This window comes from Embiotoca jacksoni, unplaced genomic scaffold (assembly GCF_022577435.1).
Source record: "Embiotoca jacksoni isolate LCO1_2020_lvr unplaced genomic scaffold, fEmbJac1.0.p SCAF_13, whole genome shotgun sequence".
NCBI classification, from domain to species: Eukaryota; Metazoa; Chordata; class Actinopteri; family Embiotocidae; genus Embiotoca; species Embiotoca jacksoni.
This window is the reverse complement of record NW_027185263.1, coordinates 7,908,889-7,936,517: the sequence shown is the minus strand read 5'-3', so window position 1 is coordinate 7,936,517 and position 27,629 is coordinate 7,908,889. Positions and strand designations below refer to the sequence as shown.

The window sequence follows — 27,629 nt, the reverse complement described above, 5'->3', positions numbered from 1 at the left end:
CCGTCACGAGAATATGACGTCAATAGCTCGTTCGTTATAATGGCGCGCTCCAATGACGTTAAACATGCACATTCGCCCCCTGCTGTGCCGGGGTGAGAGAGCCATGACTTTAGGTTAGGTTAGGTTAGGTAGTTACTTTATTAATCCCGAGGGGAATTTTTTTTTTCGCTACAGCAGCATACAGAAGCAATAAGATAATAATAGAATAATAGAAAAGCAATAAAATAGCAGTAAAATAGCAGTAAAAAATATTAAATATAAAATATAAAATGCACAGTATATACAGTACAGTATATATATATATATCTATATATATTATATACAAACAACCAAGAAACACAGTCAACAGTGTTATTGTTATGTGATGGATTTTGCCAGAGGTGAGTTATTGTACAGTCTTTTTTTTTTTTTTTTTTTAATTTTTTTTTTTAGGTTTATGTTGTGCTTTTGGATTCATTTACCGTTTGTGTGATTTTTTGTTTTTTTAGGGCCCGAGCACCGACGGTGCGGAAGCCCTATTGTTATTCAAGCGATTATTATTATTATTATTCTCCGTAAATAACTGCATTTCTGGCGGCTTTATCATCCTCAAAAACTCATGAAAGTTGGTACGCGCGTCTCTCCTGTCGAAAAATTTAGTATTTTAGTGTAGTCGCGAGTGGGCGTGGCCAAACGGTTCGCTAGCGCCCCCTATACAAATGCCACGGGGGCTTCATTCACCTATATGCACGACATTCGGTGGACACGTGTATCGCACGTAGACGTACAATAAATTCCAACGCAACATTACGTCACCTCAACAGGAAGTCCGCCATTTTGAATTTAGTCGCCCTTTTCTGAGGATTCACACATGTTGTACTTTAACGAACTCCTCCTACAGATTTTGTCGGACAGATTTGAAATTTTTTCTGTGCACGTTTAACATGTTTGGAATTAAAAGTTATCTAAATAATTTGTTTTCATCGACCCGTGCGCCCGTGGCGTGGCAGCCAAAAAAAGTGACCCAAAAGTCATACTGTAGCATGTCGTCCAAAATGTGATAAAAAAGTCATACTATAGCATGCGGGCCCTCGCATGTTATAGTATGCAGCACGCGAGGGCCCGCACGTTACCGCTTGCAGTTTTAATTTGTAGTTCCATTTAAACAAAAAAATTTTTTTATTAACTGACATTTTAATTTAAACAACAAAAATGGGACTTTGAATTGTAACTAAGTATATTTACTCCACAAGCTACATTTTGTAGGGAAACTCTGTAATCTTGTACTTTATACTTCACTGCAGTTACAAATTACTTTACGGATTAAGATTATGTACAAAATACATGAATAGTTACAACAACAACAAAAAAGTAACCCAAAGCAGATAAAATGAGCTCCACCTCAACCGTCCACTTTATGTATCCTACATTTTGTTGATAATAGCTGCAGCCAAACTTAAAATTTTTATATTTAATATTTTTTACTGTTATTTTATTGCTTTCCTGTATCTATAAATGCTGCTCTAGCGAAAACAAATTCTCCTTGGGGATTAATAAAGTATCTATCTATCTATCTATCTATCTATCTATCTATCTATCTATCTATCTATCTATCTATCTATCTATCTATCTAAATACACCACTTTTACCTTTAATTCATATTTCTATTTTGTTTAAAACTATCTACCGGAGGTTTTTGTTACAAGTTCACTTTACATACATATACATTCATTTAAAAAAATAAAAATAAAAAAAAATTGTAGCTACATCTGAATAGGGTATATAAAGCTACTAATTAGTGTAATAACAGCCTTTAGCTGCAGGGGGCGCTGTTTGACAGGTTATTGTCTGCTTCTGGTCACTAATTTCAGGAGTCTATCAATTGCCAGTCTGTGTGTCTGTTATTCGATGTGGAGCAAAGGATTTGGAGACTGACTTCACTGCAGTGAGCGTCATTTTTTTTTGTGGATTTGTTTCCTTGGCAAACTTTGGATTTCACATTTTCAACTTCCTTCACCGGCTTCAGGTAAAGTTATTAATTTTACTCCAACTCTATTATTTTTAGACAGTTGTTGTTCTGCACAATTCTTTCTCCAACTCTGTAGAAGTTTTTATTCTTTATTTGCCAGAACACTCTTTACACCACAGTCTTCACAATCACTGGTCTACAAACTGGCCAGTGAGAAATGTTACTTTTACAGTTGGAGTCTTGTAACAACCAGACAATTACTTGTTTTATCTAATCTGGTTGAATCCTCTGAATAGTTGTTTATAATTTGGATGGTTGTTTACCAGGGACATTACGTAGAGAATCACTTCACACTTTTTCTGTTTGTCAAAAAATTGTATATTATTTTATTTACTGCACATCCTGCTTATCTTAAAAACCAACATTTTAACTTTTGGACATTTTACTGTATTTCAGGCAAACTTGGAAGACATTAACAACGTCCTTCTTTAATTTTGTGGAATGAGTGGTGAGAAAAAAAAATAAAGTGCACGTCCTCTTGAAGTGAATGAAAAGTGTGTTTGTTGTTAGTGATAGTGGCAACTCGAAGGTGTGTGTGTGTGTGTGTTTGTGCGGTTGTGTGTGTATTGATCAACTTCAGCAGCATGTTGCCACCTGTGAAGAAGGACCGGGTCATTACTCAGCTCCCAAAAGTTAGTAACACACACACACACAAATTGTTTGGCTATCTTAGTGTCATAATGAATTCCCCACCCTCTAACCCATCCTTAGTCTAACTGCAACCCTAAACTCAAGTCTTAACCTTGAGATTGTCCTTTAAAGTTGTGAGAACCAGCATAAATGTCGTCACCTGTGTTTGTCCTCATAAATATGTTTTTTAACCAAAACACGTCCTCATAACTAAGACATGCACATGCACACACGCGTGCTCTGTAATGCAATTACAGCTAACAGTGTTACTGATGATGATGAAGTTATTTGGAGTCTCAAATGCTGTTCGCCTCAATGAAGACAGCAGCAAATTTGCAAAATGCCTCCTCTGCAAGCTGAGAAAAGTTTCAGATAAGAGAGGCTGTGTAGAAATCATTGTAGTTACAATTAAGCAAATGATTGTTTTTATAAGGGATGAACAGCTGATACTATAAAATACAGGGTTTTTCCATGGACAACAATAATTAAGTAGATGTTCAGTTTGGGACATTGCTGCTTTTATCTGCCAGGAAAACAACATTTGTATTGTGCCACCCCCCCCCCCCCCCTTATTTTCTTTTACTGTCCAGTGTGTCTAGTTTTTTCCTGTTCGTTTCTGACTGTTTCCTCTCCCCACTTTCTTCACAGTGTTTCAGTCCAAATGCAGCGCTGCACACCAAAGACACCTTCCACCCACAGGTGAAGGCTGTGTGCAGGGTTCAGAAGACCGGCACGGTGAGGTGAGATCACATGAGGGTTATCAGGACAACACACCCTGCCTCTCATTCTGCTACGAAAATATGTGTTTGGATTAAATGAATAAATTCTGGCAGGGAAAAGTCACGCTATGTCTGCTGTCAGCTGATAGCCATCTACCATACCACATCTGACCACAAATATTCCGTTATTTATTTAAGAAATCACACGGAAAAGACCAAAACTAACAACTCTGTGTAGCAACTAGCCACCAATACATAGGTTAGGTTAGGTTAGGTAGTTACTTTATTAATCCCCAAGGGGAAATTTTGTCGCTACAGCAGCATACAGGAAGCAATAAGATAATAATAGAATAATAAAAAGCAATAAAAAAGCGATAAAATAGCAGTAAAAAAATAGTTTCACTCTTAAAAGAGGCTCTTTACTAAATCAGAAAGCGTAAACAGGGGTAATTTGTGCATTTGTTAGGGACTATATTCAGCTGCAGATTAATACACGGTTGTTGCCCTAGTGAGCAGCAGGACTGTACATGGGGCTGATGACTCAAAACAAACTATAATGCCCATTATCTTCATAATAAAGGAACATATAACCCATTGTTAGATGATGTAGCTTTTTTTTTCTTTTTCTTTTATCATTTATGGGCACCAGAAGAGGAATAATGTAATATCAGGCTGTGGCTGCATATTTGAACGCTCATTGTTAGTTTGGTCTTTTCATGGAATTTTTGGACGGTCACAAAAATATAGAACATAATCAGAAATGTAGATTCGTCAAAGGTTGTTCAAGTCTTTATGGCATGTAAATGGATCTATTGTATGTTATTATTATTATTTTTTTAGATTTGTGCATTCAGCGTGTTGTTTCACACAAAATAATGAATGCATCAATAAATATATTTTGGTTATTGCGCGCTAAAAAGTTTTGATAAAAAATTGTATGCAAAAAGAAGACTTTATATGTTGAAAAGATCAAATTAATAAAACAGTGTAAGAACAGAATCTATCTTGTTCTTTTCTCAGTTAAATAAATGACAAAAAAAACATCAGTTAATCATCTTTTTAGAAAGATAAATAAAAATGCCTCAAACACTGAAAATGGTCTTAAATTTGTGAAGTCAGGTGAGAACTCACAAATTCATAATAATATAAAAGTTCAAAGGGGCTCTAGAAGAAGACAATTAAATGTTTTGTGTATTTTTATGTTATCGATCATGTTGCTGTGAGTTTCATGCTGCTGGGTTGTTTTTGATTGGAGTCAGGAACGACTGCTGACAGTATTGGCTTTTTTTTCTTTTTTTTTGCCAGCTTTAATATCGCCAAGGTGATTGTAGTGGGTGACGTTGCTGTTGGGAAAACGTGTCTGATCAGCAGGTAAGAAGCAGCCATGAGTATTTTAATTATAGACTAAACTTTAAAAGTTGTCCTTCTAATCCTACTGACATTTTATAGAGAAAATGATTAATAATAGCACACATTATTATTAGATTACGGTTGACTGCAGCCCTCAAATAGTTTCTCTCTCTGTCTGTCACCTGCCCTCGTCTCCTGTCAGGTTCTGCAAGGGTGCGTTTGATAAGAGCTACAAAGCAACCATCGGGGTGGATTTTGAGATGGAGCGTTTTGAGGTGCTCGGCGTTCCCTTCAGTTTACAGCTGTAAGTACGTCGCTGTATCACAGACCAAACACCCAGTTCACAGACTGAGCCTGAAACAAGTTGTGATACTAATCGAATTGGAATGATGAAGTCTGTTTGACTGCACTAGTCCTACACCACGATGACGTTAAAACTCTGAACGATCTACGTCCAAATGAAATCTCATAATTTGATAATTGTGAGGCAGTACAGCTTCCTCTGGATGATTTGATAATCTTGTTGTTTAGATTAGTGAGTGGGACTTGCATTACAAGTCTTTCCGTCACTACGTTGGCTCTGGCTATGCATATAACTGCACGTGTAGGACTAATTGAATGTCAAGGTCAAATCCTGTGCAGTCTGCCTGCCTGCAGACTCTGAGTCTTGTGGGAATAAAGCTGATAATTATGCATGTTAGCTTGTTTAAACAAGCACCATGACCACTGGACAATGTTGCCTTGATCTTATCTCTTCCTCTTCACTTCAACTCCACTAAACATCTCAAAGACAACATTTAAATCTGCATCTGTTCTGTTTCAGGTGGGATACAGCAGGTCAGGAGCGCTTCAAGTGCATCGCTTCCACCTATTACAGAGGAGCACAGGGTGAATTCAGCTCAACCTTCACATTGTATCATCATCACACCTCTCGTTTTTGACTGAGGATTCAAACTGTCTGTCCGACTACTTCCCCTTTCATTGTTTTACTTCTGTTCAAACTGTATCTCTCTTTCTTCAGCCATTATAATGGTGTTTGACCTGAGCAGTGTGAGCTCATTAGAACACGCCAGGTACGAAATAACCCAATATTATGTAAAAGTTGTTCCTTTAAAAGGCCATTAGAAGTCTTACAAATGTATGTGTGTGTGTGTGTGTGTGTGTGTGTGCGTGTGTGTGTGTGTGTGTGTACAGGCAGTGGTTGGAGGATGCTATGAAGGAAAACGACCCTTCCAGTGTTTTACTGTTCCTTGTGGGTACCAAGAAGGACCTCAGCGTGGGTGAAATTAATGGATAATAATAATCAATTAACTTTCATGTAAAAAAAAGAAAAAAAAGAAAGGAAAAAAAAGAAAAGAGAAAGCAGTACATTCTTACATAACTGGGACTATTAAATGTTTGGCTCTTCTGCTCAGACTATACAAATGCTTTATATGAATTTTCTGTCACTAAACCAATTACTAAGTTAACTATTATTTGCAGCTCTACATGTTTTACGTTAAATCTTACTTTTAATTTATGATCAGCCAACAGTGACCACCTCCCTGCTGCCAGTCATCTCTCCCTCTCTGTATTTCCCCCTCAAGTCTCCTGATCAGTTGACTCATGTTGAGCAGGAAGCCATCAGACTCTCTGAGGAAATCAAAGCGGAGTACTGGGCCGTGTCTGCCAAGTCAGGTGGGAGATAATCAGACAGCCAACATGCTTGTCAGTTTTGTGTTTAATCCATTTTTTGTCTCACTAAACTCTGCTCTCTGTCTCCCTGTTGTTGCAGGGGATGGTGTCAGAGACTTCTTCTTCCGTGTGGCTTCTTTGACTTTCGAGGCCAACGTTTTGTCTGAGCTGGAGAAAACTGGGTCGAGGAACGTCGGTGACATAATCAGTGAGTCAGTTCACTCGTAAGACTAATTAAGATAACTCAGTGGCTGACAGACCTTTCTCATTGTTACCTCCTAAAACTTAAAGGTGCCCTATGTAAACAGAAAAAAAAAAAAAAAAAAAAAAAAAAAAAAGATGTTTAAATTCAGAGTAAAATATCAGATGCATGCCTTCCTCATAAAACGTTTGCAAAGTGATTTATCTTCCTCTTTCCTGCCACCCCGCCACTAACTGTCAGTAAAGGAGACACCAGCAATAGATGTACTGCTATTGGTCAAAACTTTGCAATGAATCTTTGCAATTTTCCAACCCGGACTCACTTTGAGTCTGAGTGAGTAACGGGGATAAAAATAAATAATAATTTGGAAATCAGTCCAGTACTTAGCAAGAGTGTTTCAGCTGAAAGTTCCAAAACAGGTAATGTAATCCTTTTGGGCAATCTCGCCCAAAAATAAAATAAAAAAAAAAATAAAGAAAAATAAATGAAATCTAGTGTTATAAGATTATATTACATAGCGGCAAATCTGTACAACTAGTTTCATCCAAGAGGCTAGCAATACTAATGTTAGCTATCTGCGGCGCAGACAGAAAGATCATTACTATCAATGTGTGACAAACGTCACATTTCATAGTTGCTGAAGATGTCTTTTTGCATGTTGCAGAAACCATTCATTCTTTACTTTTTAAATATACAGTAAGAAGCACACGTTTTTTTGTTGTTGTTGTTGAAATATATTCCTTCTGAGCAGATCAGAGATATCTCGCCTGTATGTCAGGTAAAACTGCTGGTTTTGAAGTCCGACAGGTTCATATTGTTAAAATAATTGTAAACAACAAAATACAGGCTGTGCACGCTGCGCGAAGCGTTGCACGACATTTAGTTCGCACAACTACACTTTCTGTACTCCAACACTTGACTCTTATCAGATTTCAGAACAAAACATTTGCGTCAGGGATCCTTTAAATCAACAACTCTTGAGAACAGACAATTATATTGAGAATATGACCCTGTCAGTGGCAAAAACAAGCAGTTTTAGTGTGGCATTGATGTGGCACAACTGACACAGCATTCTCACTCAATACTGGACAGATTTCAAACATTATCTTCCCCGTTGGACACGTAGACCCAACATCATGGGAAAACCGGGTCCAGGTTGAAAAACACTGAAGTCTCCCTTTGTGGAATTTTCACTTGTGATCTCTCATCACAGATAATGGAGTTATGAGCAATTTAATTAAAAAAAATAATTTTCCCCTTAGATCGTTTGACGGCTTCTATAAAAGGATTTATAGAAGCTTGAAAAGATTAAAATGTCCAGCATGTTAATAGAAAAAGACAAACTGGATATAAAAACAGATTTACTTTCCTTCTCGTCTCTTCAATCATTTTGTGATCCTTACAATTTTGGAACCCGGAGGTTGGGAGCCACACTGCTCTAGTATTTATGACATCCTACATAGTTGTATGTAATCTACAATGTTTATGTTGAATGACATGAAAGAACAACAGTGTGGCTCATTTGTGTTAATGTCAATAGTTTTTAGACAGAGATGTTTGTTGGATCAGTTCATTGTTGGTTTTGACCTTTTCATGGAATTTGACAGTATGAAAAATGTAACTTTCGTTGGTCATCTGACTGCCAAACATATAAAAGGTGTTTTGTTTTTACTTGTGTTGCACAGGGATCACAGACTGCAGAGAAGCCGATCACAAACCGAAGAGGAGATCCAACTGCTGCTGAGACTGAACACATGGCTGCCTGGATAAACTGTACCGATTACGCCGCAACACTAAATGGACACTCGACAGGAAAATTCAACTGAAATACAGACATTGCAGCTCGGGGTGGATATCACGAACAAACCCCATAAAAACAAATGTCAACTAAATGATGTTGCACTAGTACGTTCTGCAAATGGCCTGAGAAGGAATTAGTAAAAGTCCAAGTGGTAGATTTAACATAATGAATTCTAAGTTGAGTCTGTAAACAAGTCTGGCAGCAGAATGACCCACAGTGTCCTCTCAGGAATGTTTACTGCCGATCAGTCTGCAACAAGTAAGGCTTTGTGATGTGCTTGGTTCAAAAACATTTATGAAAAAGATGACATTTTACTCTTCAAGATCTTCCATTAAACTGTACATGATCACTGCCTTCATAAGTATGTCCGTCTGTCTGAGGCAACATTTTTCTTCGGTTACAGATTAATTTTCAGGAACTGACCGGCTGCATTTTTTTGTTGGTTCCCTCACTGGCCTCCTGTCATGTGCCTCTAACTGGTTTTGCACGCCAGCTCCGTGGTCATACCCATAACGCATCTCTCTCCTCTGACATAAGGGTTCTCATGATCTTGAAAATGCAGCGATTGTTTGCAGGGATGGAAACAAGCAATGAGTTTAATCTACGGCCAATTGATTTTCTCAGGAAGTCAGACAGGAGGATGACGGCCATGTCCTCATAAGCCTCATAAGTGTTATCTCAGGAAACACTTTCGACTCTTCGTTTTTTGCACACTTTGTGCTGTAGACTTAATTTTAGACCAAGACAACTGAGATCTCTGCCCCTTGAACACTTTTGTACAATGTTTACAAATTTACAAAAAAAAAAATCAAATACTGAAATTTCTCATTTACTAAAGCATTCACACCTTTTAGTCATTACAGCTTCAAGTCTTGTTGGTTAAGCCTCTGCAAGATTTACATTCCTGCAGCGGAGTGGTTTATCCCATTCTTCCCGGCAGATCCTCTCGGGCTCCGTCAGACCTGGATGGGAAGCGTCTGCTGCCGACTTCAGGTCGTCTCAGGAGCTGAAAAGTGAAGCCAATTCAGAAGTGCCTTAAAGTGCAATACCACCGAGGGCCACAAGGGGCTGGCTCAAGAAAAAAGACAAACATCTTCTGGCTTCCATAGACTCCCATTCAAGAGTGTCAACTTCTCGAATGAAATACAAAGTCAATATGTTTTTTTCCACTTGTCATCATGGTGTCATTTGCTAGATTCACTCCTTCTGATCAGTGTTTTGGTAGTCAGGTTACTAGTATAACTGGATGGGTCAGATACACCACACGCTCCTCCAAATATGCTCACTTCTGGCTCCAAAAAAACCCAACTGAGAATGGCAACTCAGGGCTCCAAAACGGCAGTTCACAAACAATTGGGTGACGTCAGGGTGGGTTGCCACTTGCTCAGTTTCCCTGCTGCAGAGAAGCATCCACACAGCATGGCACTGTCTCCACAAAGCTTCATCGTAGGGATGGTATCACCAGATGATGAGCAGCGCCTGGTGTTCAGCACACATCAGATTTATAACTCAGTTTCTAACTCATCAGATCAGTCTTTTTTTTTTTTCCCTTTTGTTCTTGAGATTTGTTAAAGTGCAGTTTGACCAACTTCGAGCAAGACATCACGCCCATCACTGTTAGAGTGAGCGTTGGGTCCATGGTCACCTCCCCGACCAAGGACCACTCTGTTCGGCCAACTCCATGAAGACTTCAAGTCGGTTTGAAACTTCTTCCATTTCACCATGATTGAGGCCGCTGAGCTCCTGAGAACACACAATAAAAATGTTTTCACACTTGCTCTGATCTACGCCTCAGGTTCTTCAGAATTCATGTCCTGGTTTTTGTCCTAATTGTGGATCTTATATACACAGGTGTGTGACTTTTCTAAATGATGTCCAGACAATTAAATTTGCCACAGGTGACTCCAATCAAGTTCTGGACTATTCAAGCAAACAGGAGCCACCTGACCAGTTAGGAGCCACAGCAAAGGAACTTAAGACTTTTCATAGATGAGCTGACATTTCTAAAACTTTTTTTTAATGCCTTGCCATTATGGGATATTCAGTGTAGCTTGATGCAATAAAATATCAATTTTATCAATTAAAAATGACATCTACAGCGCCATACAAGTGTGCAGGAAGGAGAGGGATCTGAATACTTTCCGAGGTGACTGTAATTTGATTATAGCTCAGACGTTGAACTGTGAATAAATTGGTTTAATCTCTATGTTGCGTTTTTCCTTCTGCTGAAATATAAAAGACAGCGTAAAGGTTGGAAATTCCTGACATTCTGTTCCTAATCACATTTCTACCACGGACAAAATCAAGAATGTGAACACGCTGACACACTTTGATGTACATTAAATGTCCAGAGTGCCAAGTCCCCCCCCCCCCGCCCCAAAATAGCACAAACAAGACACAAGGTTTACTATGAACACTTTTATTAAAGGGATCACAGGTAGAAAAGGTCATCAACAGTGCCAGAGACATCAGTTCTCCTCTGTGACCAACTACCGCTAACAACCAATCACGGCCTCGCTGAGACAGATGCAATATTTTGATCTGGCAAGACATGTAGAACCCAGTACGTTTACTGAAAAAACATAATTACTTAGAAACAATATGCATGTTAGGGGACCATACTTTGGACACTGCAAAATAAAGCACACCATCAAATACCAGTGCTGCTTGTTTGTACTGTGGCACAGACACAGCAACAGTAAAACTGAATGCAGGAGTCAAGAGGGAAGCGGAGTGGCCTGAAACTGCCACGCGACGATCACAAGAAGGGTTTTTAATATTATGTTAATTCTACTGCGTGCAGCTCAGATCACATCATAAGAGTTTAGAATATAAACACAGTGGGAAGTCAGTTTCATGGTATCTCCTGCTGATAGCCGAGTTGAGCTCATCCACTGAAACATCGCGATTTGACTGCGGCAGCTGTGAAAAATCTCGTTTTCCGATGCCCAGTGGGAAAAGGGATACGGTGGTCTCCGGCTGAATTACAGCAGCGGCCTTCGAGATCACGTCCTACAAGGCGGCGAACCCAGTGTCGGAAGTGAAATAATTACTGAACTGCAAACATTAACGATACAAAAGATTCAAATAGGAGTACACTAGAAAAAAAAAATAAAAAAAATAACATAGAGACCCTCTGAGAGACTGTCACGGACGCTTTCCTGACACGGCGAGGTACTTTTGTCAAAAATCTGCCCGTTACATGTTGTTACTAAAATCAACAGTTGTATCTCCCTCCTGCACTAACCTCGCACGAATGCACATGAAGCCATCTAAAACAAACCACCGTTTCTAATGTGGCTCGTCGTTAATGTCCGCGCAGCACAGGCCACAGAAAGTCAACAACACATTGGAGGATATCTACACGAGCAAAAATACATAAGTCAGCTGATCATAATACAGCACGTGGTGCAGACAATTAGCTGCAACTCCTTTGTTTGACGGAAGCTTGTTTTTTTAAATCCCCGCCCACCCCCCCTCACCGCCCACTCTCAGTGTATGTATGCGTGTCTGTACAGTTATAGATATGGTTGCTTTGACAGATGTGAAGAGTGGAGTCTTTAATGTTCAAAGAAAAACAAAACCAGTTTTTATTCATTCTGACGCATTCCATACAAAAATTCAATTTCCTGATTGGCTTGGCAAAGCGTTCCTTTGGCAACCGCTTACAGAACTCCACTAACCTCCGTTATGGAGGGAAGGTGGCTTGTTCCCTTCTGTCAAACCTTTCTCAAAACTCAAACCAATCGCAAAAATAAAGACAGGGGGACAGCTCGTCTGTCAGTGTCTGTGTAGGTCCATATCCTATATGTAACTGCTGTCGGTTACTTCAGTTTTTTTTTTTTCTTTTTTGTCTTTGCACTGACTTTCCGCAGGACATATACAGTGTTATTCTGACTTTACAAAATACTATGCAACTGGAGCAGACTGGCTGCAGGTGAGCATGTGAAACATTGGTGCGAGACGGGCAGTCGAGATTGAGCCAAGACAGTAGACCGATCAGCTACAATATCAGGAGGTGAAGAGAAGGGATGAATGGACAGTCAGCTGGATGGAGTGGGCTGGGAGAGCAGAAGGATGAAGGGTTATCCGAATGAACAACCAGTACAAAGGATGAAGTTGGGTCGGAGGGGGGTGGGGGGGTGTGGCAACGCCCCCCTCTGTGTCCTATCGGTCCATTTCGTCCAGCAGGGGTGTGGCGTCTCCAGCGATGGACATGGGGGTGCTCTCGATCATGGGGCTGGGTGATGGTCGCGGCGTCATCCTCTGGGCTTTCTTCCGCCCCTCCGCTTCTTTCTCCTTCAGCCACTGCTCGGCCATCTTGCCCCAGTCCACCGCGGAGGAACTGCTGCCGCTCGGCCTGCGGGGAGGGAGCACAGGGGGGAGGGGGGGAGGCGTTTTATTTAACAGTGCATGAAAATAAGCCCCGACCGTACGGCGGGAGGCTACTCCGCTCGAAACTTGTGCAGTGTTGGTTTAGCACCACCTAGTGGTAGTGCACGCTGCAAAATACACAATTGACCGTTACATCTCTTTTCTGAGACGCACGTCGGGGTCGAATTATTAAAACAGTACAAAAACCCGACAGTATGGAGGAGTCATCACTGAGTTACTGCTGTTCTCACGTGCCCTTTACGTACTTTGACTGCGGCGGCTGCGGCTGCTGCTGCTGTTGCTGTTGCTGCTGCTGCTGTTGCTGCTGCTGCTGCTGCGGCGTCCGTCCTCGGGATGAGGTGGAGGACGACGGCGTGCCAGACGAGTGGCCGTGGTGACTGCTGTGGTGGCCGTGGTGGCCGTGATGCGACACGTGGCCTCCGTGCGGGTGGGAGTGTGAGGACTGGGGGGTGGAGCCGGAGTACTGCGGCGTGCCCAGCGCCTGCTGGCTCGGTGTGGTGTACGAGTAGCTGGGGGTCATCATGGGTGTCGCCATGGGCTGCTGAGGTGTCGCGAAAACCTGCGGGAGGCGGAAACGTCGGCGATGAAAGTCAATTTCGCGGGAAGAAAATGCCGTATTTATATTCTACTGGTACATGAAATGGTTCCAAGTCTAACTGGAATCGTATTCACGCAGCCCGTTCGGCAGTCAAAAATCACATCAGATATTATTTAACGGTTAATAGTGTTTTATATAACTAAAAGGATGAAAAAAAAAAAAAAAGATCTTGAAGTGGAAATATAAGAAATGGTCCATTTTTGTCTCCCTTCAGATTTTTTTCTCAAAAAGAGAACACGGGTCACATGCAATTTGATTTCTCTCCCTTTAATTCATTTTTCAGTTAATAATTTAATTGCATGAGGTCATTGAGTTTCTTGCTGTAAATGGTGCAATAACCATTTAACTTTTCATAAAACTTTCTTCTTTTTTTTTTTTACAATAAAGAGCTTGCCTCATTTATCCTCATGACCTTGAGTACAGTTGACTCATCTTAGTATTCAGCTTTGTAATGTTGTTCATAATGCTAAACTAATCACTCAGCTCATGAATCTGAAGGACAGCTCATCATATCAGCTGATATGCTTCCCGTTTCCCATTATCACAAGGGCTGCTGCAACTGTATTGTATCGTCCCAACGTGGATGCTTACAGCCTATAAAAACCTAAAAGAGCAGTCTGTCAGGAGTCTGAAGCAGTGGAGCCGTATCTCCAAATCAACTTTAGTCCTTCCGCAGTAGCTCTCGACATTAAAAGCTGCCCTTACGTGATAAGCCGAGGAGCTCCCTCCTCCTCCTCCTGTGCTGCCGCCGTAGCCATACTGGCTGGAGCCCCACTGAGCAGGGGTGGTGTTGGGGTTCTGGCCCTGGCCTGTGACTGCGGCGATAGCGTTGAACATCTGAGAAGTCATGTTGCGTGGGAGGGCGTTGACAGCTCGTGTCAAGTCTGTAAAGAGAAGAAGGAAAGCATTAAAAAAAAAAATGATCACATGTACTACTTCTGTCTGTCTGTGTGTGTGTGTGTGTGTGTGTGTGTGTGTGTGTGTGTGTGCGGGGAAGACAGCGGGACTCACCTGCAATATTGATGTTGGCTGGGGTGGCGTTCAGGGATGCGGGTGTCCTCGTTCGGCTGCTGTTGCTGGGAGTGATGCCTTTGATGGGGGACAAAAAGTGAGATAGTCACCAACAACATACTTCACTGGTTTGTAATAAGACACTATTGGTACAGTCCTTCAGTACCTGGCACAGGCTCCTGATAATGGTCCTTAAACCAACGGAACAGTCCATTCACTGTAGGAAATATCTGTGAACGGTAGCGGAAGCCATCCGGGGTGATGGTCACGTACTCAACTCTAAAAGGTGGGGGAAAAAAAAACCCCAACATGTTTTAATCCTACAATCAGGTTGAAAACTTCCAATATAACGCGCCTCGGCAGTGGAGCTGTCATGTAGGAGTGCGGATAAGAATTGTGTGGCTGGCACAAAAAGTATGATTTCACTCAAAGATTCAGATTTGCAAATATGAGTGTGTGGCAGCCTGTCGCCATATGTCTCTATGATTCATGAGTATTTATAGCACTGAGTGGCATTGACTGCTGTCCTTGGAATTTGAATGTGAGCTGAGCATGAACAAATTTAACATAATGTCAATTTTCACAATATTTTCTACCTACGGCATCGTAGTATCGAGTGATTAGAAAACAGGAGACAATAACATTTCTGCTCACCGTGGTTTTCCGCGAGGCTGGTAGCCCAGAATGAATTTCCCCGGGAGGTCTTTACAGGCCGAAATAAAGTAAGGAATAAAAGTAGGCTTCTCTCTTTTTGTTTTGACCAATAACTCCTCCATTTTCTATCAAAGAGAGCAAGAGAAAAGCAGCTATGAGCAGCTGACTAGTAGCAAAAACAGGTAATAGAACGAGATGAGTTCTTGGATTATGCTTCCAACAGAAAGATTAATATCCAAAAGATGACAGAATACTCCCGACAGACCATCTCGACATACCTCCTTGTTTCCTTGGTGGCACTCCTGGAAGTATTTATGTCCCAGTAGATCCCGGGCAAATGACGCCATTGGCTGAATGTACCGAGCAGTGATTTCATCGAGGTCTTCAAACTCCTGCAGAGAATACAAAAAAAAACCAAAAAACAATTGCAGCAGCCACAACATCTTCTGCAGATTTGATTACATGAAGCACACGAGGATGCTACGAGAGGAGAAAGCAGCTTACCTCATTATTGATCCAGAGAGTGTGCCCTAAGCTGAATGCGTTCTCTTTGCCTTCTTCTCTCACGTCCACATGCTGGTAGATTCCATCAGCCACCTTCAAAACATCCCACAGTGTCAGACTGCAACATGTCGAGTCAAACAAACGATTAACAACAAATTTTACAGACATGATCCGAGTGGCTTTTAATATATTCTCACATTTTCATTTAATTTCCTTTCATGTTTCTTTCTATTTTACCTGGGAGTTTTTTTTTTTCTTTTTCTCATGCATGCCATGTCTTTCTTAAATGTAATCATCTATCTACCCAGCCGTGCCCCTCTATCTGCAGCTTACTTTCCAGGTGACTGTAAGATGGTTCTCTCCCTTGCTGCTCGGTCTGATGATTAAGTCTCCCTGATCGAGGGTCTCCATCATCTTCTCTGCCTGGTTGAAACTGATATTGTGGAAGTTGGGGTGGGCGATCACGCGCTTTATGTATGCTGAGGAGACAGAGAGAAGGTACAAGGATCAGTGACGTCCAAGTAAATATTGTTAGGTAAACAAAATGTATTGAGGAGAAAAGTTCCCCTGAAGTTTTATGAGTTTGAATTAACTTGCGATTGTGTTATTATATATATTTTTTTTTATCCTAACGTGTTCTCTGTTGTTTCTTTTTGAGCTCCTCCTCCAGTTTCTGATCTTCAGACTCGTTGTCAAAGTCGTAGTAGCTGTCCTTGGGGAGCTTCCATTCGTTGGCCTTGTCCATCAGATCTGAGGTGCGGCATGTGAGGTCAACACTGAATTTCTCAATGTCGATTTTCATGATGCGGCAGTGAACGGTCATGCCCACCTGAGGGAGGAGGGGCAGCAACAATCAAGTATGACGCATGTGATCCATCGGGACTGGGTAGTGGGACAGGCATCGACACCACGAAGATTTTTAACCGGTAAAATTAAAGCAATATAATAAATAAATAAAAACATTAAAAGCATCAGGAAGCACAACAACAAACACCACCTCACCTTGACCCTCTCCTCAGGGTGTTTGACTGTTTTGTCACTGAGAAACTTGGTGGGAATGAATCCCTGGACACCGTTATCTAATCTGCTGCGCACGCCAATGGCCTGACCTGGACACGAACCGCTGTCAAAGTGATTCCACACCTAAAGCAGAGGCACAAAGCAAAAGGCAAAAAAGATTAAAATAAAAAAAATAAAAAAGGAGAAAAGAATGTTTTGTCATTCGACTCGGTTTTCGCACACCTAGTTGTCAAAATAAGAAAACTCAGGAGTCTGGTACCTCACTCAGTTCAGGGAAATTGTCCTGCTGGCAGAAGGGACACTGCCACAGGCCTGTATTATCATTACGGATGGCCTGGTCGTAGCTCTCTCCCTGAGGCCGCCGGTGAGCAATACCAGTCACTATACTGGTGATCAGTTTACCTGGAAGAAAAGGAGGTCAAATAATTACCCTCAAGAAAAGGGAACCAGCTTCTTGGGGTCTTTCATGATTGTTAGTAATTAACTTACACATACTAATTGTATAGTATTGATCTTTCGTTTATATTACCAATATAGAAGGTCTCTGGAGTCTCCTTGGTGAGCAGGTTGAAGACCTCCTCTGTGTTAGGGACCCTGTAGGGAACTCTCAGGTCTTTGTACCTGCAGCTCAGCTCTGCACGGATGTCATAGAGAGTAATTCCCTTGTTGCCATAACCCTGCAGGGACAAAACCAAGAAGAAAACAAAGGGGATGATAAAACTAAACTGTAAAAAGTGAGTGAATGTGAAAAGTGAATTATTTTGGCTTCACAGGTTCCTGAAATATATGTTGGTGTTTGAAATATCCGTTTCTAGAATAACGGCATGAAACAAAATGGAGAGAAGAAAAAAAAAAGAGAGGTAGTGTATTTCATCTTGCCATTATCTCTTCTTGGCCATATTTTACTTGGCAACAAGATGCATGAGGCATTGCCACCGTCAAAGGCACCCCTCTCCCCCGCCTCTCCCTCTCCCTCTCACACACACACACACACACACACACACACACACACACACACACACACACACACACACACACACACACACACACAGACCTGTCTCTCGAGCTCTTCAGCAAAAGCATCCAGGTCCAGATCTTTGAGACGTTCTGGATTTTCCAAGATCTCCTCCAGAGCTCCGGCTGGGTTGGCATCTTCTGCCGACTCATCGTACTCGAGGGCATCGACAGCCATCTTGCGAGCCCACTCGTATGTCTCGGGGTGGACACGAGATCCATCCAATACCTCGATGTAGGAGTCCGTGCTGCGCAGGGTGTTTGAGAGAAGACAAACCAGTGATTTCAATTCACCTCACAGCAGAGTAAACTGTAGATCACAGCCTTGTCTGTACATTTATGGGAGACATTCGGATGCTCTGAAGATGTACCGACCTGTCCCCAAGTGATGCCGTGTCGATCTTGATGAAACCGGCACAGTTGATAAAAACCTTGGGTCCCATGTGACACATTGTGACCAGCTGCGTTCTGTTTTCCAGACGAGTGTTGTTCTGCTTCAGAATCTGCACAAATAAAACAAGCAGAGCTCATAAGGTGAGGCACCGTAATCCAGTCTATTTTATCATAGCAGCACAGATCCATACCTTGAGAAGGTGGGAGCCCTTTCTCGGCCCAAGACCGCAGACAAACTGGACCAGGCTCTGAGTGTGAGGGTGGGCGATGGCCCTGTTCACGTCCACTCCAACCTCATTGACACGGTTGATGAACTCACAGTAAAGAGCGCAGAGCAAATCCTCCTTCACCACATGCTCCTGAAAAAGAGGGCGATGAGTTCGCAATGAGGTACGCAGTGTCGCTGCAGAATTGTGTTTCACTTTCAATCACAAGGATATATTTCACATTTTATTGTTCACTGAGATTAGAGAGGCAGCAAGTCATACCATCATTTTTAATATTCACAGGTTGATACGTGAATTTTATAGCTTGCAATATTGAATGGGTGCGTGTGATCCTATATATACATATAGACAGCAGGAACCATAATCTCTCGATTAAAGAATGTCCAAATAGAAAATAAGCCCGAAGGCACCAAATGAAACCCTTGAAAAATAATTGCAATCATAACACCAAAATAATCCAGTCATTCACTGAAGTCAAAGAAAATGGTGCATTACATATATACGCGGGGATGAAACCACATGAATCGATCAGTCTCACCTGCAGTGGATGGAGTTTGAGGCAGAGAATATCCTCATCACTGCTGCAGACCTGAGCGTACTCCACAAGGGGATCCTGGATCTTCCTGGCTATCGAGACGGCTTGTCGCAGCAAGGGAGGGTAATCCCTGAAATCAACCTGCGCAGGGAGAAAGCGGGAGGTTCGGAGAAAGTGAGCCGAGAAAAGAAACAAGAGGGCCACATCTGGGATCCAGTGCACTTGTTTTGGTTAACTGCCAAAGTCAAGCCGTGAAACCGAGGAGCCTGTGCCTGTGTGTGGATTATAAGTGTGAAGTGTTTACCTCGGACTTCTTGCTGTTCATGTACAATGTGGCCAACTCGTTGTCAACAAGTTCCACTCCCACAGCGGGCAGAGAGGACTCCTGCTCCAGCTCGCTGATCGTCCTCTTGATGTCCTCCATAATCATTTGGGCATCTCTGCACGCACAGCGTGTTTTTAACATTACAATCACAACTCCTTCATTGCTTGTAAATATTGTTCAAAATGTCTGCGTGTTTTCTTTCCTGCGCGAACAGAAAGAAATCCGAGATTTACCGGTTTTCTCCGGCGACAGCCACCACGTGAGGTTTCTTGCCGGACAGAAACTTCTTGAGACTTTCGATGTCGTGGGCCTGCAGATGACACGTTCAAAACAGTAAACATCTCAAAGATGCATCCAGTAACATGTTTTCAAACATAACAAAGGACATGTTGTTTGCACCGAGGTACAGCTGTGCTCTCTGCTTGTACCTTCTTCTCTCTATCATCCTCCCTAAAGGCATTCCTCCTCTTCATGAAGTAGGGCAGACGAAGGAAATCCACCACTTCTCCTTCCCCGTTGATCAGAGCGCAGAAAACTGGTGTATCTCTGTCAGGGCAAAGTTTATTTAAAAAATAAACTTTTACAAAAACAAACAAAGCATGGTCTTATTTAAACCATGGAGTATGTCTGCCACAATTAACAGGAAGTCGTTTTAGCACCAACAAATCTAGCAACTAAAATGTCTGGGGAAAAAAAAAAGTAAATATCGTGGGACACATACCTGCTTGGTGCGTAGCCTACACCGAGCACCCGAATGCCTTTTCCCTGACTCTCATCCATCAGATCATCATCTTCCTCCACCTGCTGATCTGGCCTGTAAGGAGCCACCTTAAGCCAGTTATACAGCCGGCGACAGCAGGACTTCAAGGACAAATGGAGAGCAACAGAGTTAATGACGAGTTCTCAAGTTAAAAATACTAATTAAACAAATGATTTATGGCACGTCTGTAAAGAGTTTGCCACGTTGTACGTAACGATGTTACAGTAATGTGATTATGCATTGAAATTAAAAACGGATATCGTAGATATCAGGACAATTACCCTGACAATGCTCTCTTTGGCCTCAGCTATCAGCTTGCTCTTGAGCTCCTTCGCCATCTGAGGGTAGAGGAACTGGTTGAGCGCTCTCTCTATGGCCAAAGTTCGCTGCCTGTTCCACTCCTGCACCTGGTGACTGAACTCATCCCTGTAGTAGAACTGCTTGATCTCGTCGAAGTACGTCTGGTCCCCGGCATACCTGAGGACCAACGCAGAGAAGCAGAAATAGAAAGGAGCGCCTCATTATTACCAGTCATGATTCAAAAGCCCCATATTCTACTGACAAGGATGTGGATACAAAAATTCTGCTGCATCTTAAACATTCAAGAAATTAAACTCGGGGGACCTAACCTACTTGTAAACTCCTCTTTCCTCCAACAACCAAGCTCAGTTTCTATGCTGACGGTAAAATGGGACAATAGTTAAGACACATGAGAGAGAGTCTGTGTTTCATAAATGTCCAAAGAATGTGAAACAAACAGGGCAGGGTTTATAAGAGATCAGGATGTTTGTATATTTATCTTTTGTCTCATCTGGTCAATAAAACTTAAAGAGATTGGCCAGCGTGTTTAATGCTCAGTCAACCTATAATCATAAATTAAACATGACTATCTTAATTGAGGATGTTAAGCTTCTGTAAATCTGGCAGATAAACATCATCAAAAAGATCATTGTCCATATCCACAGTAATACCGGTGTGCTTACCCTTTGACGCCTATAAGGTCTATACAGATATCAATGGACAGCAGACCCTCATCCTCTGCCAGGCACATCTTCAGGAACTGATCCCCATTCAGCTCTTTCACAGCCTTGTTCTTAAGATACTTGAAGGAGTAGGCGAAATGAGCCTCATCTATCTCCTACAGGAAGTAAACAAATGGCAAGAAGGGTTTAGAAAGGTACCTCCTGCTTCGGATTACATGTCGTTTTTTTTGTGTTCACGCCTCCATACCTTTTTGCCCTTTTTAGTAGGTTTGATGTTGATCTTGGCTCTCTCCTGAAAGGTCTGTCGGAGCACATGTCTGACCAGAGGTTCCCGAGCAATCTGCATGGCGACCATGTACCTTGTTCCTTCCAGCACGGCCTCTGGAGTCGAGAACTGGCTGCAGACATAATCTTTGGCCAGCTCTATGGGCTCAGCAGGGAACTGCTCTGTCTCGTGACGCTGATAACTGTCTCTCAGATTTTCTCCAAACTGCTCGGGAGTTAATCCAAATTTTTTAGCCAGGCCATCTGCAGTCAGGAAGACACACGGAAAGAAGTAATACAGCAGTCATACTTGAAGATTGAGATTGTCGTCTTACGTAGAAAAGGAGACTAACCGAGTCCTACGCTCTGACAGATGCTGTACATATCTCTACGAGATGCCAACTTCAGGTCGGGCCCTTTCTGTTGTGGTTGTTCTTCTTCTTCTTCGACCTCCAACTCCTCCTCTTCACCTAAAGAGACAGATTGGCAGAAAATTGTTAAAATAAGGGAAACACAAAGTTGTTTTGATGACCATAAAACTTCTGCAGTTTCTGTCAATGATCATCTAATGAACCATATCCATCTTACCATCCTCTGACACTTCTTTGATCTTCTTGAGCCGCTTCTTGTTGGCTTTGGCGGCATTCTGCATCTTGGGGATGTCTCGGCCATAGTAGAGCAAAAAGTGATTGTACACATCACCCAGCTCTTCAAGAGTCTGCACATCTTTCAGCCTGTAAAAAAACAACGAAATAGATTTGAATTGGACAAAAAAAGAACAGTGAGGACAAGTGAAAAGCATGTTTTCATCTTCATCTTTCTTTTCATCAAATTATTACTTACTTAGTGCAATGACAATCACAAAAATAACACATATGAGATCATCTTTTACAAGTTAAGGCCTCCAGTGTTATCAAGAAGTACCTCTCCATGTCAGCAGTGTCCAAAGGACGGATGCCATCAGCCAGAGGTTTGTCAGGGTCAGCAGAGATCTGCTCGAACTGGTATGACTGCATCTTCCGAAACAGACGGGTCAGGTTCTGCTTCCGCGTTTTCAGTTGAGTCCACTGGTGGATGGAAGGGGGGGGGGAATGTATAAATCAAGAAACCAGAAGTAGTATTTGTACACTAGGATTATGGAAGCAGATGATTGTGAATGAGCAGTAATTGTTGTTTAACTTGTTGTAAAAGTAATAATTGAAGGATTAGTCTGTAATATTAATGCTACCTTTTCATCCCACTGCCACACCTTCCACAGGTCATTGATATTAAGCTCTGGTTCAACATATTCTTTCCTGTAGAAAGCTATGAAAGGAACCTGGAAAAAAGAGAAAAGTCATTACAACGGCATCATATTATGACCTCCTATTAAACACATACTGACAAGCTGTTCATGAAAACAGACGTTAAATGAAGGGATGATGAAGGAGATCTCACTCTACCTCAAACTGTTGATTCCGCATGAAGTTAAGGGCCTCTTTGATCTTGGCAATGGTGCTGGGGCCTTTCCTGCTGAAGTTTGTGGTCGTTCCTCTGTCCAGATAATCTGTGCTTTCCTGTTGAGGGCACAACAGAAAAAAGTAGATATTATGATTATGAGAAACAAGGCACAAGTATGAAGAAAGTCCATTCAAAAACAGTGGAATCTAACCAGGTAAGATGTCTGAAAATCCAAGAAAGTTGTTAGCGTATGTGTGGCAAAGGCCATACCTGCATGGAGATCGTAAGAGTGGAGAAACCATGTCTGAAGATCCACTCTGCTTCCTCTTCCAGCTCGTCATCCTCAGCAGGTTTAACAGGGATGGATCGCAACTACGGGACAGAAAATCGCCTGAGTCAGGAAAACAAGATCAGGCAAACACAGACTAATGATGTTTACAATTCATGAATCCACAAACACATACCTGGAACCTCTCAGGCATATCTGTGGTGCGGATCTCATTGTCCTGGTCAGTCATGTGACTACTTTCCAGCTCACTGGGCTCGTAGATCTCAAAAATGCTCTTTCTCCCATGCCTCCTCTTAGTCTGCTTCTTGGGTCGGTCCCAGCCCTCTTCTTCTGGATCCTCTTCCTCCTCCTCACCCTGCTCATAAGCGTCCGGGTCAAAGTCAGCAAAGTCGAAGTCGCCACCAAAAATCTCTTGGGCCTCCTGGAGGGCTCTGTGGGAGCAGTGTCCATCATTAGGATGAGCAACAGGGATTACGTATTTTTCCTAAATCATTCAATGGTTGTTTCATATTGTCTCAAAGTTTTCTGATCGATTTCGATCGTTTTTATTGATGGACTGTAGTGACACTTGATCCTTAGATAATTTACACAAAGTCCAACACTTACGCATCTGTGTATCCTGAGAACTTTTTGCCTCTCTTTTTGGTGATGGGCTGGCCATCATCATCCACAATGAAATCATCTATATCTGTGGGACAAATTAAAAAGTTAATAAATTGAATACATCTTTTTAAATTAATTGCGTTACAATGTTTACATTCCAATTCTTTTATTTATTTTCGAGACACTTGTGGCCAACCTGACTCCTCGTCCTCTCCTTCTTCGTCATCATCTGCGTGTTGGAGAGGCTCGTCGACGGCCTCGCCGTCCTCCAGCTCGCCGTCAGCGTCCCCATGAAAGATCTCATCTGCGATCATGTCTTTCTCGTCATCATCATCATCGTCGTCCAGAGTTTTGACACGGTCGTATTTCTTTTTCTGCGATACAAGATATGCAGAGCATCAGTACAGCTACAGTAGCTTAAACCTTTTCGAGTGTGCAAAAAGGACATTCAAATGCTGGGAGTCGGGCATAGTGTGACGCTTAAGGTACAAGTGTATACTAGAACTACACAGGGAAAGAAAAGTAATAGGAAACAATTCTTACCCTCCTTTTCACTTTGACACCCAAATTTTCCTCAATAAGGTCAAGATCATCGTCGTCCAGGTAGTCGTCATAATCTGCAAAGACAACAAGTCTCCGTCAGAGGAAACAAACTCAGGGCACGCTGCATTTCTACAAAAAAGCAAAAAACAAACACGATTATCTGTTGAGGAAACCAAATATTGATGGATGAAAGTAATTGTTACAAAGATAGTTTTTTTTCCTTCAAACTTCGGCACATTTACACCACAATGACTGAGAATCCGTGTTATCCGTCTGCATAGCTGCTGCAAACAACCGTTGCTAATTACACTAAAAGAACACACTCACTTTCTTGGACCGTGAGAAAGCGTCAATATGAAGCCAGGTTAAACCAGCAGAGAACTAACATTAAGCAGCATCTGCCTAGGTTAATGCAACCAATGTGTGGGGGGCATCTGGCTCCACAACATATGGAGCTGAAAGCGCGACGCAATCTGTTGTTTTACGCTCTCAACAGATGCTAGAAATATGTTTCGTCTACTGACATTATTTTCCCACTTTAAAATTGACTGTTCAGCACATTCCAGTCCAAACGGGAGGCTCAGATAACTTGATAAAAAAAAAAAAAAAAATACAATATGTAATTGCAATATTCCAGACCGACTATCTCTCTTGAACTGTCACTTCAGTGTATTGGGAATTCACTGTTGACTCAGTTACCAGTTACATTTTTTTTTTGAAATTTCCACGATTTTTCCGCTAAAAATGTAAGCAGCAGCTGTGCTTAAAGTATTAGTATTGTTTTTTTTTTTGTTTTTTTTTTACATTTTTTTTTTTTATTACTTTTATCCCCATGGTTTTCTAAGTTCAATAAATAAATAAAAAAAAGATTAGAACTAGTCTGTTATGACATCAAATATTGTTATACTGTCATATATTTGCAGACTTTCTCATTTCTTAATTGTAGCCAAGATCCAAACACATCCAACTGACTACGTAATGGTGACGCTCAAATAAACGCTGATTGCAGTATACCTGAAATAAACTTGAGCAACATTTTCCCCCCCGAAATAAATCAAGCAATCTGTTTTCACAGACTATAGAAAGCAATACATTTTAAGGGGCCACATTACATTAGACAACAACATCGTTTTCTGATCATTACCAATCCACTGCAATTTCTTTCCGTTTCCTTCTCCATATCACAGTTTTCCACCTACACAGAAGGTTTGGGCCTCCTTTGCCACTTGTTGTTGAGAGGGTGGCATCACTTAACAATGTGCCATCAGTGATTCCCCTCCATTTTGTTTATGTGCCATCAGAATCCACAACGCTACGGCACCCAGGACCTCCGACCTCGGCAGACTGAGTCTCTCAACCGTACATCACCCACAGTTAAGCTGTCACCACCACAGAGACCGTATGAAGCCGCAACCAAGCTGTTTAGTTCATACACTACGAATATACATCCCACATGTAAATACACACCCATTTTATTGTATCTATTATCACCATTTCATCTTATTTATGATGAAAAGGTATTTATGGACATTTCTTTCTCTGACTTTGACTCACATTCCTCTGAGCTGTTGTGTCAAATTGAATTTCCTCTACAGGCAATCAATAAAGGTACATCTCTCATCACTATATCATTTACTGAAGCGATGAAGTAATACAGCACTGAGACTGTAAACCAGACAGGTTTGACTCATCATATCTGAACAACTTGATCAATAACAGAGATGTGAGCAACAGTAAAAATGGTGTTTTTGGCTTCATCATTTTTCTTGAAAGGTTACACAGGCAGCCATTTTACAAAACACCAATATTAAAATTACTGCAGTGATACAACATAGACAGAAATAATGCTGAATAATTATGAAGTTTTGCTATTGAGGATCACGTATGGGCAAATGGGAATTGAGAGGATGTGAATGGAAACAAGCTTAAACAGCATTGAAAGTAGAGGCCTTTACATCTGTAACACCACTGAACAGTTGAAACCGCATATCTATAACTTAAAAAAGATAAGATGAACTTACTGCGCTTTTTACGTCGATGCCTCACTTCCTCGTCTGAGTCACTCCCTCCGCCACTCCGGCTTCTTTCCCCTTCCCCCTCCTCCTCCGCTTCCTCGTCTCCATCATCAATGAGGCCACGTAAATTTCCTTGCTCGTCCTGGTCCTCCGTGTTCTCCTCTTCTTCCTCTTCATCTGTTGAGAAACGACCGACAAGTGGTTCGAACGCCACGCGACCCCCGACTGTGAAACGCATCCCCCGAAGACCGAAAGATTTCAGATCTTACCATCTTCTGCCATAAACCGCTGGGTCTTCTTAGGCTTTAGGTCCTTCTCCTCGAACTCCTCATCCGACTCCTCAGCCTCGCTCTCTATAAAGTCCGACATGCCGGCTGTTCCTGGGAAAAGGTGCAAAACAACTTTCTCGGCGTCATTCGCACATTACTGCCACAAATGTGACAAATACACATAACAACGCAAACAAATGAATTTGATAACCTTCTCTCCTTAACATCCACCTTCACTTTAGTTTCCCCTTAAATTAGCTGTAAGGTTTGGAAGTCATCAACAGGGATATTATCACATACACATTCTTCATCAGCTCGTTGCAGCAGGTTCTTGAACATCATATAATTAAGATTGAGGGCAGTATTTAAACCCGAGACACGTTTTCATGGCAAACACCTTAAAGAAGGCACATTTCACTAAATGTTTTACATATATTGTGTTGCTCACAAACAACAAATAAAAACTGAATTTACGTCCAATGCTCGCGTAAATAATGGTTTCTGCTCTATCAGCGATATAATCTGGAAAAAGTCACAACAAACTAGATATAACTGGCGAGCTTTTTTAAAAAACAAACAAAAACAACAACTACACCTACCGATGTCGCAATGCGCACCCAATGTCGACGGATTACTACCAAACACGTTTTTGGTTTTCAATCTAAAAAAAGAGAGCTAACGTTATCCGGATGCTCTGCCTAGGACAGCCGATGAACTGCCGAACATCCAAATAGCCATTTTATTTTATTTTTTTTTATTGGAGAATAACGATTAATGGAAGAATACGAAGTTTGATCCCTGAGCGCGAGCGACCATGAGCGAGGCTTGGACCCACGTTAGCGACGCAAAATTAGCAACCTTTGGCAAGTAGCTGCAATTTTAACGTCACGTTTGTTCCTCCAGAAACTATATTCTTACACCGCAATAGATTAGTTAGCGGTCCGAGTTCACCGCTTGGGAGAAATTAAATGAAGGCCTCCGGACCAACTTCTTGAGCCTAATGCCAGCTAGCGTTAGCCTGCGTTATGTGGAACAACAACAGCCGATGGCGTTTGAAGCTAGCCTCTTTTTTTTAACGACCGGGTGCGAAACAGCAAGTGGTTGAAATCGCAAATGACCACGGTGGGAAAAAAAAATGGACTTACACGTCTCAGTGCGGTTGTATAGTCCGAAAAAATAATTACAGTAAATAACTGGCTTGTGTTGTGTTTTATGTTTCGGAGCTTGCGCTTGTTAAAATAAAAAAAAAAAATGGCCGAGGACGAGCGGCGTGATGACACTTCCGGTACGGAAGTGAGGAAACTTCCAACCTCTTCCGTAGCAAAGTGACGCACACACCCCCCCCCCCCCTACCCACCTCCCCCCCACGCTGCTCTACCTTGATCCGGCACAAAACGAACCAA

At 41.8% G+C, this 27,629-nt stretch overlaps 2 protein-coding genes across 4 annotated transcripts; one reads left to right on the top strand and one right to left on the bottom strand.

Annotated features, from left to right (window-relative positions):
• The first annotated feature begins 64 nt into the window (after nucleotides 1-64).
• Nucleotides 65-8,380, top strand: rab34b (RAB34, member RAS oncogene family b). The gene is made up of 11 exons (XM_069146202.1): nucleotides 65-84; nucleotides 2,589-2,640; nucleotides 3,287-3,378; nucleotides 4,663-4,728; nucleotides 4,910-5,011; nucleotides 5,531-5,595; nucleotides 5,729-5,780; nucleotides 5,902-5,983; nucleotides 6,294-6,384; nucleotides 6,482-6,589; nucleotides 8,269-8,380. Exons 1-11 carry the CDS (start codon nucleotides 65-67, stop codon nucleotides 8,325-8,327), a joined length of 789 nt encoding a protein of 262 aa, XP_069002303.1. The 3' UTR covers nucleotides 8,328-8,380.
• Nucleotides 8,381-11,950: 3,570 nt separating this feature from the next.
• supt6h (SPT6 homolog, histone chaperone and transcription elongation factor) lies at nucleotides 11,951-27,485 on the bottom strand. 3 transcript variants are annotated; one of them, XM_069146201.1, is made up of 38 exons: nucleotides 27,372-27,485; nucleotides 26,826-26,887; nucleotides 26,227-26,337; nucleotides 25,964-26,134; nucleotides 23,943-24,016; nucleotides 23,596-23,773; nucleotides 23,403-23,484; nucleotides 22,972-23,227; nucleotides 22,778-22,879; nucleotides 22,510-22,623; nucleotides 22,296-22,385; nucleotides 21,992-22,134; nucleotides 21,656-21,801; nucleotides 21,421-21,537; nucleotides 21,051-21,331; nucleotides 20,804-20,958; nucleotides 20,102-20,297; nucleotides 19,782-19,921; nucleotides 19,489-19,606; nucleotides 19,294-19,370; nucleotides 19,040-19,175; nucleotides 18,739-18,876; nucleotides 18,165-18,332; nucleotides 17,956-18,083; nucleotides 17,621-17,828; nucleotides 17,096-17,243; nucleotides 16,826-16,968; nucleotides 16,549-16,689; nucleotides 16,180-16,375; nucleotides 15,880-16,025; nucleotides 15,547-15,639; nucleotides 15,321-15,434; nucleotides 15,043-15,167; nucleotides 14,555-14,667; nucleotides 14,389-14,466; nucleotides 14,083-14,261; nucleotides 13,025-13,338; nucleotides 11,951-12,744 (listed from the first exon to the last, which is right to left on the bottom strand). In XM_069146201.1, the coding sequence occupies exons 3-38, from the start codon at nucleotides 26,324-26,326 to the stop codon at nucleotides 12,552-12,554; spliced, it is 5,301 nt and encodes a 1,766-aa protein (XP_069002302.1). In that variant the 5' UTR covers nucleotides 26,327-26,337; nucleotides 26,826-26,887; nucleotides 27,372-27,485; the 3' UTR covers nucleotides 11,951-12,551. The 3 variants fall into 3 exon arrangements, with proteins under 3 accessions (XP_069002302.1, XP_069002300.1, XP_069002301.1); XM_069146199.1 differs by lacking the exon at nucleotides 26,826-26,887; XM_069146200.1 differs by lacking the exon at nucleotides 27,372-27,485 and having other exon boundaries at nucleotides 26,826-27,353.
• Between the last annotated feature and the right edge of the window lie 144 nt (nucleotides 27,486-27,629).